Source organism: Dipodomys ordii, unplaced genomic scaffold (genome assembly GCF_000151885.1).
Source record: "Dipodomys ordii isolate 6190 unplaced genomic scaffold, Dord_2.0 Scaffold135, whole genome shotgun sequence".
NCBI lineage: Eukaryota > Metazoa > Chordata > Mammalia > Rodentia > Heteromyidae > Dipodomys > Dipodomys ordii.
Genome location: NW_012267351.1, coordinates 1655812 through 1675483, shown reverse-complemented (window position 1 = coordinate 1675483; position 19672 = coordinate 1655812). Strand labels below are relative to the sequence as shown.

Here is a 19672-nt window from a genome sequence, read left to right as displayed (position 1 = left end):
TGGGTTACGTAGCAAGACAGAGAAAAAGAGAAGAAAGGAAGGAAGAAGAAAGGAAGAAAAGAAGTAAGAAGATGGTGATGATATGTATCTATACATATAACAAATTGGCAAAGCACGGTACACATATGTGTATATACGGCCTGGATACAGATATTGGTGAAATATGATTTAGGCTGATAATCTAGCTAAGGATTGTGCCAGTGTTTATTTCCTGACTTTGATAATGTACTATAATTATGTAAGATATTACTAACGAGGAAAAGGTACATTTGTTACTCGCAGTGAGATTATTTTCAAATAAAATAATTCTTAAAAATCAGTGTAGGCACCTATAATTGTTGGAAAATAAAGTTATTATTGGAAAAAAGGTGATTCATATCAATATATGATAATTGATTTAAAAAAAAACTGTTGAGCAGAATTCCAGAGATTTAACTATGGTTGAATTTGAATACAGCAATAATCGAGGAGAGATTTCTGAATGATAGCAGACAAGGATTTCCTACTCCCACAAAAACACTGAGTCAAAAAGAATATATTCATATTGTGTTAGAATACCTCTTGGAGGCTAGGAATTGGTGGTCTCACACCTGTAAACCAAGCCTCTTAGGAGACTGAGATCTGAGGACCATGGTTCAAAGCCAGCCTGGGCAGAAAAGTTTGTAGAACTTTTATCTCTAATTAACCATGGAAAAGCCAGAAGCTGTGGAGCTGTGGCCCAAGTGGTAGAGCACTACCCTTGAACACAAAAGCTTTGGGAAGTACCCAGGCTCTGAGTTCAAGCCCCAGGACCAGCACACACACACACACACTCAATAAAGTTGCCTAAAGAATCTAGAGAATCAAGCCGGGCACTGGTGGCTCACACCTGTAATCCTAGCTACTCAGGAGGCTGAGATCTGAGGATGGCGGTTCAAAGCCAGCCCGGGCAGGAGAGACCCTGAGACTCCTATCTCCAATAAACCACAAGAAAACCGGAAGTGGCGCTGTAGCTCAAGTGGAAGAGTGCTCGCCTTGAGCTGAAGAGCTGAGGGACAGCGCCCAGGCCCAGAGTTCAAGCCCCAGGACTGGCAAAAAAAAAAAATAACCAGCAATAAACAAGGTTGGACACATGTCTCAAGTGGTAGAATACCAGCCCATTGATTTTTTTTTTTGCCAGTCCTGGGGCTTGATCTCAGGGCCTGGGCACTGTCCCTGAGCTTTTTTTTTTATTTTGCTCAAGGCAAGCACTCTACCACTAAGCCACATTCAGCCATCTTGTTGATTTCTGAGGGAATCAATTATATGATTAGTGATTGGTTCCAAGAGCATTTGAGGAAATGGATGTTTTGAAGTAGCTGAATACAGAAACGTTGTTGTAACCCTGCTGATTTATCTCTACATATGTTAACGATCCTCACAGCCATAAACCATAGCCATTGGACCTATTTTTTTCTACTAGACAGAGATTACTGGCAGTTACACTGGACAAAAGTCCACAAGTTCATTATGTGAGTTCACTGTATTTGAGACTCTGTGTGTGTGTGTGCTTGCACACATACGCGCACACACACACATGTGCACCAGTCATGAGTCTTGAACTCAGGGCCTGAATGTTTGTCACTGAGCTTTACTGCGCAAGGCTAGTGATGTTATCACTTTGAGCCACTTCGCAGGTAGTTCCTTGGAGATAAGAGTCCCATGGACTTTCCTGCCTGGGCTTGGCTTTGAACTGAGACCCTCCGATCTCAACCTTCTGAGTAGCTAGAATAAGTGTGAACCACCAGAGCCCAGCCTGGCTTGAGATTATAAAGGAAAACCTTTCTCTGTCTTCAGAGTCTATCCAGCTACTTGTCTGCCTCTATCCCTATCTCTGAACCCTCTTCTTTGCTCTTCCAGCTTGCTCCCTTGGTCTTTTCCTTTCCCCACACATACTAATAAAGATGCCACTACCCTCTTCCCTGAACCTGTTCATTACTCAATGGCTGGTTTAAACTTAATATGAGAGTTCCTCTGTCTCCTCATTCATTCCCTCTTAACCACCTAAGGGTATCTTTAAGCACACCTTGGCCTACATTTCCCCCCTCACCAACCTGTCTGCATATAGTGGCCTTCAGATCTCTACCCCGTAGCTTACCCATCCCCTGGTACCTTTTCATGCCTCTCTTCAAACATCATGGATTTCTGGGAGTCCCTGGGGGAGGTCCTGCACGTGCTTTTGCCCCTTTGTGCCACAATTTAGACCTTCCCCCCTCTCCCCAGGAGAGCATCGGTAAAGTGGTTCCACCAGGCAGCTAGAGCTTGCACTTCCTTCCCACCCACCAGTAGTGAAATTGCACTGTGGCCTACGGAAAAATGGAGTGAAGTGGAGCTTCGTTCTTCTTCATTGAGCCATCTTAACACAGTCTCCCACTCGAGTTCCAAGCTCTGGATATGAATAGTGACTGTGAGTTGTTCCAGGGCATTTCTTTTCTGATTTCCCCACTGCAAAGAGATCTATGGTGGGTTCCCAACCTGTAGTTGTCTAGTCCAATCCAGTCCAGTCCAGTCTAGTCTCTGTTGCTTTTGTTGTAACTGTGAGGAGAGGGAAGCTCAATAAGAGCCATCCTGATTTCCTACAGCCCCAGCTCCATCCACACAGAGATCCTGCCCAGCCAGTGTAAGTGTCCTTTCCTGCTCTGAAACCCCGCAGCTTTGTCGCCTCTTCTACAAAACTTTCAGCTACCTTTGCCCTCCTTCTAAAACCCTAGAGGGACATTTTCCATGGGAATTTTACTGTGTGGGTTTCCTCCCAGAGATAGGATATGACGGGGACTTCCTCGTTTTGTTCTATCCATCTTGGTTTTTATAACAAAGGGCAGAGCCAACCCAACAGCATGTGTCCTAAGGTGGAAAGTGGATGAGTAATTTTGCCATCAATGAGCTATTCCCCATCACCTTCCACTCCAGACCGAGCCTACGGTCCATTTCTAACGGGTGTTAGCATCGGGGACTAAGACACTTCACCAGCATCATCCCCTTTGTGAGGGAAGAGGGAGATCACCAGGACACACTTTGCTGCTACCTGAAAGGTACGTGGCTCATTCTCAACACCTTTCCCAACCTCCACCTTTCAGAAATGAATAGCAGAAAAGGATGATGGCAGCCTCTGGGGAAGAGGGGAGGGGTATGGCATGGGTACCATTGTCTTCTCAACTGAGAGGCCTCACCTAAGGGGAGGTGGCCATTCAGACCAGGTCAAGTCCTCACAGACACAGAATTCTACTGCATTCCCGTTCACCACCTCCATCAGATGAAAAGGACGCCAGAACCTGCTGGGGCTCCCTTCTTGAGCTGCTTCCTCTCCAGAGACACGAAGAGGGTAGAAACTGTCCAGTGGGTTATTGAAACCATTTCTTGATCTGACACTCAGCCTTATCTACTGTTAAGTAGATAAGAAAAGCTATAGTGTATGTGAGCATGGTATCTACCTGCTTGCTGGCTTTGGAGAAGAGTCGCAGCATTGCATTGGATGCTAGGATGGGAAGGGCAGGAAAAGATCAATGCTCCATGTAGCACCTTGAGGCTTATAGTTTGGGGACACAAGAATAGGCGTGTAGTGACAGACACCACTTCCACACTTCACACACACACACACACACACACAAATAGCACAGCAAAATAGGATCAAGAGCTAAGAGACTGGAATTCAACAAGAATGTGAGTGTTCTCAGGAAGTAGAAATGCAGGAGGAAGGAATAAGAACTGGGCCAGGGTAGAGGGGAAGAGGGAGAGAGGGTGAATGACGCTGAGTTGACAGTTGTCTCTTCCATTGCACAAGTAGAGACAGAGATTCATGCAGACACACAACATGCCTAAAATCTGACAACTAAATGAGGGAATATGGATTCAAGGATGTATTGGCCACACCAGACCCACAGACTTCTGTGAGTTGATACCACAGGACCCAAGGGGGAAACAGAGTTAGAAGTATGGTGCTTGTCTTGTCTGGGGCTGAGTTTCCTGAACCACAGGTGGGAAGAAAGAATGATGGGATGGAATGACCTTATCATTGGGGCTTCAAAGATGCTGTGAAGACAGGAAGAGTGACCCGGATGGGGACCCTAGGAATCACTACCTGAAGTCTCAGGATTGTCTGAAATTGTGCCTGAATGTCCTTGGAGCAGGCAGGCATATCTCCCCCCCCTTTCCTAAAACACAGGACTTTGTGTCTGTTGCTCTGTTTTTTGGCCCAAAGTTCTTTCATGTCAGGCTGTGGTTCAATCCTGGTAAGGAAGAGAGAGGGGGAAAAATGCATCTGAAACCAGGCACCCATGGCTCACGCCTGTCATCCTAACCACTCAGGAGCCTGAGATCTAAGGATCACAGTTCAAAGCCCGCCCAGGCAGGAACGTCCACGAGACTCTCATCTCCAAGTAACCACCAGAAAACCAGAAGTGGAGCTGTGGCTTAATGTGGTAGAGCACTAGCCTTGAGCAAAAAGAGCTTAGGGACAGTGCCCAGGCCCTGACCGACCCCCTCGCCAAAAAAAAAAAAAAAAAATCCAAGATTCTTCAGAGATTTCCCTTTGTTTGGAGAACACTATAAATTCCAAAAGAGGATGTCTCTGAGCCCCACACACAATGTATGGCTCTAGTCCTGGCTCTAAATAATACCTTGCCCAGATGTTGTTTCCTCTGAGACCCTCCAGCCCTGTCCTCTAGAAGAAACATGAGTTTGAGCAAGGCTAATAATGGTGTTGGCTGGTAAAATTAGAAGCAGTTCTCATATCCGGTTATGGTTTAAAGCCAGGTTTGGGGGACTGGTAAGAACCCAAGAATCACAGTATTAATAATAATAGGACATTATTATATGTTATATTATTATAATATAAATTATGTTATAATATAGTATAAAATATAGCATTAAATATTAGCATCCTCATTATTGAGGCAATAGCAGATCCCAGCCCTGCTGAGATCAGGTCACCTCAGATTCACTTTCTTTCTCAGCAGGTGGCCCTCGTTGCTGATGGCTAACATCCCAGAATCCCTGGAATTCCTGAAGCAAGTTCTTCTACCCAGCAGAGTCTTCTTCCTCATCCACCTCCTCCTCTTGCCGCAGCCTGGGCAGGTGAACTCAGGTAGCCCGGCCATAGCAAACTCAGCCAGCCTCTGCGTGTCTCAGCCCTGCCCACGTCTTCTGCCAGGTGTCCCCTCCTAACACAGAAAGATTTCCAACCCAATTGTTAACGACCCATTGCCCTTTCTCCCTCCCCCCACCCCACCCCCAGAATCATCCAACTCTTTTCTTCTCATCCCACATAGCAGAGAGCATGGCAGGTGGGTGGCAGGAAATTCTTCTTGGTCTGGGTTGGTGGTACGTTGGTCAATAATACTAGCTTAGTTACCCTGCCTGCACAGTTTTTGAAGGTCAGGAAAGACCTCTATCAGTCCCATCAACTCACAAAAGCAAGCTGCTAGCTAGGCACCAGTGGCTCACACCTGTAGCCCTGGGTGCTCAGGAGGCTGAGATCTGATGATCAGGGTTCAAAACCAGCCTTGGCACAAGAGGTATGAGACGCTTATCTCCAATGAACCACCAGGAAACTAGAAGTGGATGGTTGAGTACTCGCCTTAAGTACAAAAGCTGAGGGACAGAGCCCAGACCCTGAGTTCAAGCCTCATGATCGACAATAATAGTAATAGAAATAATAATTATTATTATTATTCTCTTGGAAGAGGGTGGATTTGGGCCATTATTCTGCCTTGTCATTCTAGAGGAGGTAATGGTGATAGGCCCGGGGGAACCCATTCTGGCCCACGTCGGGGAGGAGGTGGAATTCTCCTGCCACCTGTCCCCGTACCAAGACGCCAAGCACATGGAGATCCGCTGGTTCCGGAGCCAGGCCTCGGACGTGGTGCACCTGTATCCCGAGCCGCAGGAGCTCTGGGCCCAGCAGATGACCCAGTTCCAGAACCGGACCAGACTCGTCACCGAGGAGATCGCAGATGGCAGCGTGAACCTCTACCTGCGTGGCGTCCTTCCTTCCGACGAGGGCCCCTATGGGTGTAGCTTCCTCTCTGACAGCTTCTCTGGGGAAGCTCTCTGGGAGCTGGAGGTAGCAGGTGGGTGCGTGGGGGGGGGGGTGAGGGTGTCAAAGAGAAACGGGCCGCTGGGATGGATCTGCTCAAGTAGATATAGACTCATGGGCTGGTGCACACACACACACACACACACACACACACACAACCAAGATGCAGAAGAGGTTTGGTGATCTATATTTTTGTACGTAAGAAGAGAGGAAGGACATTGTAATAAGGATCAACTAAAGGAGGGAGGATGCAGTCAAAAACTCAGTGCAGGGGCTGGGAAGGTAGCTCAGTGGTAGAGCGCTTGCCTTGCATACATGAGGCCCTGGGTTCGATTCCTCAGCACCACATAAGCAAAAAGGAAAAAGCCGGAAGTGGCGCTGTGGCTCAAGTGGTAGAGCGCTAGCCTTGAGCTGAAGAGCTGAGGGACAGTGCCCAGGCACAGAGTTCAGGCCCCACGACTAGACCCCCCAAAAAAAATCAGTGCATCGTCTACAAAAATTAAGAAAAGTGAGGGAAGGGGTGGGGAGGGGAGGGAGGGCTGAGAATGTTGAAAGAGGTGACATTGACAAGAGCATGGTATTCCAAACTGCTCTGGTGAATGGCAACGCCTTGGCACAAGTACTTAAAGGTAATAGAAATATATGTGAAAACAAATAAACACACCCTGACTTTAAAAAAAGAGGGAAGTGAAAATTGGTACCTAAGGGATGAGGGAAGATGTACAAGATGAAAAGAATGGAGAAAAACTCAGACCTGTATGGATAGGATTTTATATAACATTGACATTGAGACCATGATATTCATGTTTGCAAATTCAAAATATGTGGCTGGGATGTAGCTAAGTGGTTAAGTGCTCACCTAGTACACACAAGACTCAGCATTGCAAAGAATAGATAGGTAGGTAGCTAGGTAGATAGATGGCTAATAGGTAGATAGATGATAGGTAGGTAGGTAGATAGTAGATACATACATATATAGATACATAGATATAGATGACAGATACTTAGATACATAGTTAACTCCACAAGAATAAAGAGACAAAGACTCAAGAGAGAATCTATATACAAGATGCAGGGCACTGACATCAAATACAGTGAAAACAGGGGTTATACGGTGGGGGAAGAACATGCAAAGAAACAAAAAAATCACATGGTACATTATAAATACATTAGAAACAATAACAAGAAAGAAAAAACCACTTGTGTCTCTATCTTGAGCTATTGGAATTTGAAATGGGACAACTCTTCATTCTAAAAGAAACTTTCTGTTGCGTATTTTCTTGGCATACTATGACTAAATGTGTATAGCTCTTCTCCATCAAATATGCTTCTCTGAATATTTTCAAACATCACTAAGGGGCCAGATGCTGGAGGCTCACACCTATAATCCTAGCTACTCAGGGGGCTGTGATCTGAGGATCCCAGTTCAAAGCCAACCCCGGCAGGAAAGTCCATGAGACTCTTAGCTCCAATTAACTACCAGAAAACCAGAAGCGGAGCTGTGACTCGGGGTGGTGGTGGAGTGCTAGCCTTGAGCACAAAACATGTTGTTGAAATGGTGAATGGGGACATGGACTGCTTACATTCCTTCTAGGAAGGAGCCTGATCTTTATCACTCATTTCATCTTTCCCAGGACATGGCTCAGACCCTCATATCTCCCTTGAGGGCTTCAAGGAAGGAGGCATTCAGCTAAGATGCAGCTCCAGTGGCTGGTACCCCAAGCCCACGGTTCAGTGGAGTGACCACCAGGGTCAGTGCCTGCCTCCGGAGTCAAAAATCATCATCCAGGATGCTCAGGGCCTGTTCAGTTTAGAAACGTCCGTGGTTGTCCGAAAGGGAGCCCATAGCAATGTGTCCTGCTCCATCCAGAACCCTCTACTGATGCAGAAGAAAGAGTTTGTGGTCCAGATAGCAGGTCAGTAGATGGTGGCTCACCTGCAGGATCTTACTTTCCACATCCTCCATGTCGATTGACCTCAAAGTTGGTCTGTAGAGGTTCAAGGATTCTGAGACCTGGCTGAGTGTGAGACGAACTAGTCTTGGTGTCTGAAAAGCCATCAAGCGAGAAATCAGGAACTCACTAAGAATGCAGCTGGCAATCCAAAGACAGGAATAACAGACCCGCAGGGAGCCAGCACTACTCTGCCAAAGGCCAGGCACAAAAGCACGTAAACTCATTAGAGCTCGTCATGAGAAGCCAGGAGTCCCTAATTTCATCCTTCAAGCAATTACCAGGCAGTGCATTCATAATGTGCCCCAAACTTCCACCCTCCGCTTCCACCCCTAGAGGGGAGTATAGACAATAAACTACGATGTAAGTCATACCATATCTTGGACTATGGTAGGAGCTAGAGAGAAAATCCCAAGCAGAAAAAAAAAACTATCTGGGAATGTCTATGGATGAGGAAAAGGTGATTCATGGAAGCAGATGACCATTGAACATCAAAATCTTACTATGGTCAGGTGCAAGTGGTTGACACCTATAATCCTAGATACTCGGGAGGCTGACTTCTGAGGACCAAGGTTCAAAGCCAGCCTGGATAAGATAGTCTGTGAGAGTCTTATCTCCAATTAACCACCGAAAATCCAGACAGGGAGCTGTGGCTCAAGTGGTAGAGTACTAGCTTTGAGCAACAAAGCTCAGGAACAGCCCCCAGGCCTCCAGAATAGGTACACACACACACACACACACACGTCTTAGGAGGCATCCATGGAAGGGTTTAATGTTTGAAATTGTTTTAAGTGCTAAAGAAAACCCAACCTAGCTGGGCACTAGTGGCTTATACCTGTAATCCTAGCTACTCAGGGGGCTGAGATCTGAGGATCATGGTTCAAAGCCAGACCAGGTAGGAAAGTCCGTGGGACTCTTATCTCCAATAAACCACTAGAAAACCAAAGTGGCACTGTGGCTCAAGTGGTAGAGCACTCGCTATGAGCTGAAGAGCTGAGGGACAGCACTCAGAGTTCAAGCCCCACGACCAATTTAAAAAAAAAAAGAAAGAAAAGAAAAAAAGAAAACCCAATCTATTAACCATATTTCACATCAGTCCAAATCAATAGTTATATTATTATAATAGAAATAAATCTGTCCTACAGCTATAGTCAGGCAGGTTGAAAGCCTCAGATAAACAAAAACATGCTCAAGTTGACAGAGTTGGCAGCATCCTTTGGTAACTGGGGTGGTCTTCTGTATTAGCTGTCATTATTCCAAGTTGGGGCAGGGGGGGGGAACATCTCCTATGTCTATGGCAGGCATATAGCTATAGCATAGAGCCAGGTGCTTAACCACCAGGGGAGAAAGGAAATGGGGTATTTTGTCTGATGTTTGCATGTCAAAGCAATCTTGGGTTGTTAAGGCTGGCAAGATGTTTGTTTGGCGTTCAAAATCACTTAGCTACATTTCGAAGGAAACGCTCTGAGAAATGGGAAGAGAGGGATTTCTCTTTTTGTATTAGGGGAAATCCAAAGTGGTTTTTGGTTGCTCTTGTTTTCCTTCTTTTTAGATGTATAGACAAATCTAAATTTGTATCTTGAGTTCAGTGCCAGAGGCCTAGCTCCAAGGTTACCACGTGGTCCAACTAACTTCCCTGAGTGTGCTAAATAGGAAAGAGAAGGGTGGTGGTGGTGAGGGAAAGGGTTAGTGCCTCACACCTGTAATCCTAGCCATCTGGGAGATGGAGATCAAGAAGATCTTGATTCCAGGCCAGCCCCAACAAGAAGTTTCAGAGACCTCTATCGACCTAAATCTATGTGTGGTAGTTCCTGCCTGTCATCCCAGCTACATGGGAAAAAAATAGGAGGATCACTATCCGGGCCATGCCAAGCATAAATGCAAGATGGAATCCCCCAAGTAACTAAAGAAACTAGAGCTAGAAACACAGCTCAAGTGACAGAGTCCCAAAGTAAGCATTTCGTCTTCAAAGGTGCTGGCATGAGCTTTAATTTTAGCTAGAAAAATTGGGGCAGGGTGGCAAAAGGTATGTATGTGGCCTACTATGGATTTGTGTGTGTGTGTGTGTGTGTGTGTGTGTGTGTGTGTGTCTGTCTGTCTGTCTTGGGGCTTGAACTTAAGGCCTGGGCACTGTCCCTGAGCTTCTTCTTGCTCAAAGCTAGTGCTCTACCACTTGAGCCACAGCTCCTCTTCTGGCTTTCTTTTTGGTGCATACCTGTAGATAAGAGTCTCATAGACTTTCCTTCCCAGGCTGGCTTTGAACCATGATCCTCAGATCTCGGGCTCCTGAGCAGCTAGGATGACAGGTGTGAGCTACCAGCACCCATCTGGCCTTGTGGATTATTATCTCAGTTCAGGTTCTGTGAGTGTCTCTAGAGACGTTACCAATGCCATTACTTGCAGGGAACAAACTAGCTCCTTAAGATGATGACTGCTCCTCCCCAAGGATTCAGGAAGATGGGGAGACAGGTCAGAGCTGTGGCCATTGAAATTCAGAGAAGGTCACCGGCGTAGGAGCGGGGTGAGGGATACACTTCCTTTAGGTTTCAGGGCATTCTCCTTCCTCTGGGCAAGTTCAAGTTCCTCCTCCTCCTCTTCCCAGTTCTCACCTAGGAAGTAGATCTCGTAGCTGCTCTGACACCCATTATCCAATTAACTATAAGCGGGGTCCTGAAGGAAATAGGAAAAAAAAATTCCAGTGCCTGAGGTGGAACATAGGCTTGTGTGGGTGGTCAGTGGTTCCTAATAGACAACTCCCTGGTGGGGGAGGGTGTTCTCCAGATGTGTTTTTACCTGGCACATCGCCCTGGAAGAGGGCATTCCTTGGGACGCTGGTGACACTGCTGCTCCTCGTGGCCCTCCTCACCCTGCTGGCAACGCGCTACTTCCGCAGGCAGCGTCAGTTCCAAGGTATGAGGCTGCCCCTCCCCACCCCCTCCAGCCTTGGGAGACAAATCCAACTGCTGGGGGGGGGGGGAGCATCCAAGGACAGCCTGCCAGGATGGCTTCTGGAAACGCCATCCTGCCAGGCTGGAGGCAGGAGAGGGTGCAGGGTCAACCTCGTTTCTTCCTTTCAGCCAAAGTAAAGAAGCAGGCAGACAAGGAACGAGGTAAGCTGGGGCAAAGGCCTCCTCCAAGCCCACGTCTCGGAGCAGCCAAAGGCATGCCGGGTCAACAAGGCATATGACAGACCAAGAGAAGGTTCTAGAAGCCTTGTGGAGAGAGGGTGGAGAGGAAGTGACTCCCAGAGGTGCAGGCAGGCCGTGATCCCAGGAGCACAAGGGCAGCCTGTGTGCTCCAAGAAGGAACGAGGCCCCAGTTCTCTGTCTGTCCTCTCTCATCCACTGCCCAACCTGAGTTTCTGCTTTTCATTTCTTCTCTAGGAAAGCTGACCGCACAGCTGGGTAAGTTCGGGCTGCTACCCAGTGGAGAAACCTTGTAGTCCCTTAAGCCAGAGGCTAAAGAACCTCTTCCCAGTAAACTAAAACTGCTTTGGAAGGTTTTTCCCACTCATCTGAACGTTGATCTTTTTCTCTCTTTTGCTTATAGAGAAGCTTCAGACAGAGTTGGGTAAGTGGACCCTCTTTGAATCGTTCCTTGCTTTCCACCTTCCCCCCACCCCATCTAATTAGCAATATATTCACTCATCTCCCAGTTGGGTGTGATGTCCAGGGTGGAGGCCTGCTGGCTGCAGGGGTAGCAGGGGAAGGGGTAGGCAGGCAGGAAGGGTGTCAAATGTGATGGGTAAAATGGGGAAATCGTGATACTCTGGGGTTCTAATTCTGTTTTTCCTCTTACTGCTTCAGAATGGAGAAGAGCTGAAGGCCAAGCTGGTGAGTGAGGGTCATTTTTCTCCTGTTTCCCATTATGATCCCTGACCAGCCCACCATAGAGTTGTATCTCAAGAAATCCACTGTAAATTGGAAAAACTTTCCTGTTTAAAAAAAAATGCAAGTAATATTTCATAGCTTAGCAGCACAGCCCTGTGTCTTATCATTTACTCTTTTTTTTGGGGGGGGGGTTGGTCGTGGGGCTTGAACTCTGGGCCTGGGCTCTGTCCCTCAGCTCTTCAGCTCAAGACAAGCACTCTACCATTTGAGCCACAGCATCACTTCCGGTCTTCTGGTGGTTTTATTGGAGATAGGAGTCTCACAGTCTTTCCTGCCCGGGCTGGCTTTGAACTGTGATCCTCAGCTCTCAGCCTCCTGAGTAGCTAGGATTACAGGGGTGAGCCACTTGTGCCCGGCTCTTATCATTTACTCTTGTGATCATGTGACCATCCTCTCCAAGAGCATGCCCCCAATGGAATGGAGCACTCTCCAACTAGGCTTCACCTTTTTCAAGATTCCGCCACTCAAGTGGAAGACTAAGACTGAAGAGCCAAGGTCTTGAGGGAACATTCCAGACCCAAACTAGAGCAGGCCCTTAATCCTAAGACTCACTCTTTTCTAGGTGTGAGATGAAAATCCAGTCACTTTTCTCTCTAAGGTGACTTGACTTTTCCCCAATGCCATTCTAGTCTACCGGGCATAACTTTCCCTTGACTGAAGGCGTCGTCTTCGGTGCATTTGTGAGTTCCTGTGTCTATATGGGTCGGGCCTATGGCCCACCCTTGCCCATTCTCAGCGCTGAGGCTGCATTTCTGGTGTTCAGGTCATCCAGACACTTGTATTATTTTTGTTTTGTTTTGTTTTGTTGTCCACAGGCTTCATTCTCTTGCTTTTCCCAGCAAAACTTTGGTTTTGGTAGAACCCAGTGCTCCATGAACTTCCAGGCCTTCATGTAGATTCAAGAGCTCCTAGCCAGCCTCCTAAGTATCTTTTTTCCTCTCTGTTCCATTTCAGAGTGGAGAACAGCTCGACAATATGCAGGTAACTGAAACGGAGAAACCGATTTGCAACTTGTTTTGGCTGGATCTTAAGCAGAAGGGATGAATGAAGGATCTGACGTAAGAGGAAAGATCTTCCAGGAGCCAAGTCTAGGTCTGGGACACACAGACACACAAGTACACTTGCGTACACACCACACGACACATGCAGTGTGTGCATTAAAACCCTAAAAGAAACTGAGTGCCTGTTGAAAATGAACTATACATATGGGGGTGAGGATGAGAAGGAAAAACTGCAAGAGAGAAAGAAAAGGGGTGATATTGTCCAAAAACAGAAATGTACTCTTTACCTGACTTATGTAACTCTAACCCCTCTGTACCGCCATCACTTTTATAATAACACTTTAAAAAAATAATAAGAAAGAGGGGCTGGGAAGGTAGCTCAGCGGTAGAATGCATACCTTGCAAGCATGAGGCCCTGGGTTCGATTCCTCAGCACCACATAAACAGAAAAAGCCGGAAGTGGCGCTGTGGCTCCAGTGGTAGAGTGCTAGCCTTGAGCTGAAGAGCTGAGGGACAGCGCCCAGACCCAGAGTTCAGGCCCCATGACCAGCAAAAAAAAAAAAAAAGAAGAAGAAGGAGAAGAAGAAAGAAACTGGGGACAAGTGGCTCACACCTGTAATCCTAGCTACTCAGGAGGCTGAGATCTGAGGATCACGGTTCAAAGCCAACTCCAGCAGGAAAAGGCCATGAGACTCTGATCTCCAATAAACCACTCAGAAAACTGGAAGTGGCACTGTGGCTCAAGTAGTAGAACACTCACCTTGAACTGAAGAGCTGAGGGACAGCACCCAGGTTCAGAGTTCAAACCCCACAACTGACAAAAAAGAAATGAATAACTGAAAATGGAAGTGTGACTCAAAGGGTAGAGCACCAGCTTTGAGCACAAAAGCTAGGGGACAGCACTCAAGCCCTGAGTGTGAGCTCCAGTACTAGCACAGGCATGTGCTTACACACACACACACACACACACACACTCCTACCAAGGCTATAAAACTGAGTCCCAGAGTGAACTCTACATCGCCCAGCCAGGCAAGACCAGCAGGGAATGAACCAGTAACGTCTTCCCAGAACATGGCCCCATCTCTACCTCATTTTTATTTTTATGTACTTATTTTCTTTTCTCTAAGGAGGCACCAAGTAGGGGACTCAGGAACCTTCCAAGAATGAGCATTCTCCTCTCCCTTTCCCATGTTCAGGAGTGCTTTCCCTGAGCGTGGCCCACCTGGGGGGAGCAAAGCAGGGAAGAGAGGGAGGGTGGCTGGGCTGGGCGAGGGGGACCAGGACCAGGATTGACAGAGGAGACCCTGGAGGGGTGTGGATGGGAGAAGGGGACAGTGAGAAGGAGATTTGGGGTGGGGGGGATCCCCTGGCTACCCCTGGCTGACACTGACCCTGGGCTTCTACGCAGTGGACATCACCTTGGATCCAGCCACGGCGCACCCCAGCCTGGAGGTGTCTAAGGATGGCAAGAGTGTGTCCTCCAGCCGCCAGGGGACCCCGAACCCCGGCGTAGCCTGTGATCCATCGCGGTTCTCGGAGCAGACGTGCGTGCTGAGCCACGAGCGCTTCCCCTCGGGCCGCCACTACTGGGAGGTGCACGTGGGCAGCCGGAGCCGCTGGTTCCTGGGCGCGTGTCTGGACTCGGTGGCGCGCTCGGGCCACGCGCGCCTGAGCCCCGCGCGTGGCTACTGGGTGATGGGGCTGTGGAACGGCTGCGAGTACTTCGTCCTGGACCCGCACCGCGTGGCCCTCCCCGTGCGCGTGCCACCCCGGCGGGTGGGCATCTTCCTGGACTGCGAGGCCGGAAAGCTGTCCTTCTTCAACGTGTCCGACGGCTCCCACCTCTTCACCTTCCACGACACCTTCTCCGGGGCGCTCTGCGCCTACTTCAGGCCCCGAGCCCACGATGGGGGCGAGCATCCGGACCCCCTGACCATCGTGTCCTCCTGGCCAGCTGGAGGGACACGGGCTCCCCAAGAACAGGACAGTGACACCTGGGTGCAGCCCTGTGAGACTCCAGACGCCTCCCTGGGCCTGTGATACAGGGGCTTTCTTTTTCTTTTTTTTTTTTTTTTTTTGGTCAGTCCTGGGACTTGAACTCAGGGCCTGGGCCCTGTCCCTGAGCTTCTTTTGTTCAAGGCTAGCACTCGACCACCTGAGCCACAGCACCACTTCTGGCTTTTTCTGCACATGGGGTACTGAGGAATGGAACCCAGGGCTTCGGCCCTGCTATGCAAGCACTCTACCACTGAGCCACATTTCCCCCAGCCCCAGTGGGCTTTCTTGAGTTCAGGAATGAATCCATGAAATGATCCTGAGCAACCAGTGCTTTTGCTTTCCTGCTTTCTCTAGAGAAAAAAATTAATAAATAAACACACTGGCCAAAATGTCAGAAAAAAATCTAAAAGTCTCACTGTGGCCAGAGAAGGACAAAGAGATAGAGACAGACAGAGGGACAGACAGAGAGATCTTTGCTAAAGTAGATGGGGGTATAGAATTTTCTTTCAGGAAACAGGTGGTCATCTGTGTGGATTGTAGGATTCAAAAACTGATTTTTTTTAAAACTGGTGTTGCTGACAATCAGAAACTGGCAGGGAGACGGGAAGGAAGTTGAAAATAGAGTCAAAAGGGCGAGGATTTGAAGAGAGACGGGATTTGAAGCGTTGGTTCGTTTATTTCTATGGTTGTATCTGTTTGCTGGCTCCGTGGATGGGTAAAAGTACTGACACCTTCTAAACAGTGGGTTCACCTGTGGTTCAGATGCTAGTTAAATATTAGTTCTTAGGAAAGTGAAGTTGAAGAAAAACAGCTTGGTTCAAGACTACTGTGCAGAAGGCTTACAGCATAAACCATCTTGGGCTGAAAGCCAGGGTCAGAAACTGATGGAAAGTAGGAGTGAGCTCAGGTTTTTTGGTTCACAATTACAATGTCGTGGGCAATTACAATGTAGCTCTGTGGTGAAGCACTTGCTTAGCAGATGCAACATCCATCCCTAGTACAAAAAGACAGCAAAAGAAAAGCTTAAAAACTGTGCCTATGGTAAATAACTACATATTGTACATTTGAAAATCGCTGAGGTTTTTTAGAGTATTCTCACCACAAAATATAGTTTGAGGCAATTTATGTTATCTTGATTTAGCTATTCTACAATATATTCGTGTATATCAAAATATATGATACACCATCAATATATACTTTGTCGATTAAAATAGATAAATAAGTATAATTGTCTAAAAAAATGAAAGCAGAGGATAAATAAACCAAATGTATGTAGGTTTCAGTGTGGACAAACTTTTCTGATCAAACTATGAGGTAATTTGAATATCAAAATTCACAGCGACAGTAATAGGGCTGGGTGTATAGCTTCGTATTAAAGCATTTGCCTAGTATGTAGTGGGCTCAAGGTTAGATTTCCAACAACAGGGAGGGAGAAAGGCAATAATGAACTATTCTGCATGAATGAAAACCAAAATCCTCAAGTTCATGCTGCTATGTATGTCTGTATGTCTGTCTGTCTGTATGTACTGTGCTGGTACTAAGGTTTGAACTCAGGGCCTTGTACACTCACTCACTTTGCCTTTCCACTCAAAGTTAGTGCTTTACCACTTGAGCTACACTTCAGCTTCCAGTTTGTTTGTTTGTTTGTTTGTTTGCTGGTTAACTGGCAATAAATCTCATGGAGCTTTCTGACTGGGCTGACTTCAAACTGCGATCCTCAGATGTCAGCCTCCTGAGTAGACAGGATTACAGAGGTAAGCTACCAGCACTTGGCTCCAATGTCCTTTTGACTCATAGGAAATGTGTGTGTGGTCCACAGTCTTCCTCCGAGGGCCTCACACTCCCAGTTTTCTCCACATCTCAGACCAAGCTTATCTTACATGATGCTAGGGTCCTTCTTCTTGTAGGCAATCCTCTAATGCTACAACAGGTGGTTCTTTGGGGGTCCGTTTAAGTATGTGGCAAGGACCCCACTTTCCCCTCCGTGGAGGGCCAGGAATCATCTGTCATGATGATCAGTCCACTGCCAAGGCTAAGGTCACCCCTCTTTAAGCTCCTTCCCACCCTACACCCCTTTAAAAGAAATGGGCTCCTCTTTTAGTTATTTATTTCAGACACTTCTTTTCTTTTACTTATGGTCAATGCAAATGATTCTATATGATTAAAAATGCAAATTGGCAGTTAGTAAAAACACAAAAAAGTGCAAGTATAAAAGTGGTTTGCTGTGCACGTACGGAAGCTAGTGTTTCAACTGGCATTGTTTCAAAAGGTGGCAAACATTGCCATTTTCTCCTAAAGATTGTGGGCTCCCCGGAGTCTAAGAATCCTTGGTTTATCAGGGTCTCATACGCACACGAGCCAAAAACTTAGCTCTAAAAATATCGTTTCCACATTGACACTGTAGTAAATGGGCCACTTTTCGCACGCTTCCTCCCAGGCTTTGTGCCAGTTTCTAACATCTAAAAATGGATTCATATGGAAAGCGTTCCAAAGGTAATTACTTGGAATCAGCAAGGTTTAAAACAAAAAAAAGCATTAAAAATTGTTAAATCAAATCATAGCAAACTGGATAATGTCCACTGCTGGTGCTCGGTTAACTTTACCTCTGAGACAAGAGTCTCTGGTTTGGGTTGTAGAACCTTGATTTGGGTGGTGCCTGGGCTGGGTTCAAACTGCGATCCTCAGATCTCAGCCTCCTGAGGAGCTAGGATGACAGGCTTCAGCCACCAGCACCTGGCTCACAGGTCTATCACTTGAGAAATGTTTTATCCACAACTGTTATGCGGGGCTCATTGGGCCTCTTGCCAATTGGAACAGATGTAAATTTCTTTGACCCTTATGCCTTTGTGCTCTCTTGACAATTCAAGCATTAGAAGTCATTCAGCCCTGTGCTAAAGCTGGGACATTTATTTATGCAAGGTGATATACTAGATGTACCTCAACCATTCCTGAATGGAACTGATGATTCGTGAGTCCACCAACTACAAAGCCAGGATGCTACACACAAGGAGAAAAACATCTTTCTGAAACCCATAACAAATGGTCGATGACCATACTTCATCTGACCCAGACCCCAATTCAGTAACTGCTCACCCTCTCTTTGTTCCCAGCAATCAGAAGCTCATCCCCCAGCTCCATCACTTCTTGTCTCTCTTTGGCTCCAATGGTGAGTTAGCAGGCTCAGGTTGATGACCCAATAAAGCTTTGCCTATCTTGTTGCTCATGTGTGACACAGTCTCATTTCCACTATTTCCATCCCACGAGATCCCTGCATCCAGTCAGTCCCAGCTACTCCAACTACTCCAGAGCCAACCTGAGCTACATAATGAAATCCTATCTCTCAAGAGAAAAATTGACAAAGTATAATTATGAGAAGGCTTGAAAATGTATTTCCATTTCTTTTTTTTGGGGGGGGGTCCAGTCATGGGGCCTGAACTCTGGGCCTGGGCACTGTCCCTCAGCTCTTCAGCTCAAGACAAGCACTCTACCATTTGAGCCACAGCATCACTTCCGGTCTTCTGGTGGTTTTATTGGAGATAGGAGTCTCACAGTCTTTCCTGCCCGGGCTGGCTTTGAACTGTGATCCTCAGCTCTCAGCCTCCTGAGTAGCTAGGATTACAGGGGTGAGCCACTTGTGCCCGGCTCTTATCATTTACTCTTGTGATCATGTGACCATCCTCTCCAAGAGCATGCCCCCAATGGAATGGAGCACTCTCCAACTAGGCTTCACCTTTTTCAAGATTCCGCCACTCAAGTGGAAGACTAAGACTGAAGAGCCAAGGTCTTGAGGGAACATTCCAGACCCAAACTAGAGCAGGCCCTTAATCCTAAGACTCACTCTTTTCTAGGTGTGAGATGAAAATCCAGTCACTTTTCTCTCTAAGGTGACTTGACTTTTCCCCAATGCCATTCTAGTCTACCGGGCATAACTTTCCCTTGACTGAAGGCGTCGTCTTCGGTGCATTTGTGAGTTCCTGTGTCTATATGGGTCGGGCCTATGGCCCACCCTTGCCCATTCTCAGCGCTGAGGCTGCATTTCTGGTGTTCAGGTCATCCAGACACTTGTATTATTTTTGTTTTGTTTTGTTTTGTTGTCCACAGGCTTCATTCTCTTGCTTTTCCCAGCAAAACTTTGGTTTTGGTAGAACCCAGTGCTCCATGAACTTCCAGGCCTTCATGTAGATTCAAGAGCTCCTAGCCAGCCTCCTAAGTATCTTTTTTCCTCTCTGTTCCATTTCAGAGTGGAGAACAGCTCGACAATATGCAGGTAACTGAAACGGAGAAACCGATTTGCAACTTGTTTTGGCTGGATCTTAAGCAGAAGGGATGAATGAAGGATCTGACGTAAGAGGAAAGATCTTCCAGGAGCCAAGTCTAGGTCTGGGACACACAGACACACAAGTACACTTGCGTACACACCACACGACACATGCAGTGTGTGCATTAAAACCCTAAAAGAAACTGAGTGCCTGTTGAAAATGAACTATACATATGGGGGTGAGGATGAGAAGGAAAAACTGCAAGAGAGAAAGAAAAGGGGTGATATTGTCCAAAAACAGAAATGTACTCTTTACCTGACTTATGTAACTCTAACCCCTCTGTACCGCCATCACTTTTATAATAACACTTTAAAAAAATAATAAGAAAGAGGGGCTGGGAAGGTAGCTCAGCGGTAGAATGCATACCTTGCAAGCATGAGGCCCTGGGTTCGATTCCTCAGCACCACATAAACAGAAAAAGCCGGAAGTGGCGCTGTGGCTCCAGTGGTAGAGTGCTAGC

General features: G+C 47.0%; 1 protein-coding gene across 1 annotated transcript; it reads left to right on the top strand.

Moving 5' to 3' along the window:
* The first annotated feature begins 3022 nt into the window (after window positions 1-3022).
* On the top strand, window positions 3023-14935 carry Btnl9 (butyrophilin-like 9). The gene is made up of 11 exons (XM_013030876.1): window positions 3023-3050; window positions 4974-5101; window positions 5739-6086; window positions 7687-7968; window positions 10786-10914; window positions 11082-11114; window positions 11388-11408; window positions 11554-11574; window positions 11811-11837; window positions 12849-12875; window positions 14304-14935. The coding sequence occupies exons 2-11, from the start codon at window positions 4990-4992 to the stop codon at window positions 14933-14935; spliced, it is 1632 nt and encodes a 543-aa protein (XP_012886330.1). The 5' UTR covers window positions 3023-3050; window positions 4974-4989.
* Window positions 14936-19672: the final 4737 nt, after the last annotated feature.

Excerpts from the sequence above, each read along its gene's own strand:
- Btnl9 (XM_013030876.1), top strand. The coding sequence starts at position 4,990 with ATGGCTAACATCCCAGAATCCCTGGAATTCCTGAAGCAAGTTCTTCTA. Across the intron at positions 11,409-11,553 it reads AAAGCTGACCGCACAGCTGG|AGAAGCTTCAGACAGAGTTG; the intron begins GTAAGTTCGGGC and ends TTTTGCTTATAG. Across the intron at positions 11,575-11,810 it reads GAAGCTTCAGACAGAGTTGG|AATGGAGAAGAGCTGAAGGC; the intron begins GTAAGTGGACCC and ends TTACTGCTTCAG.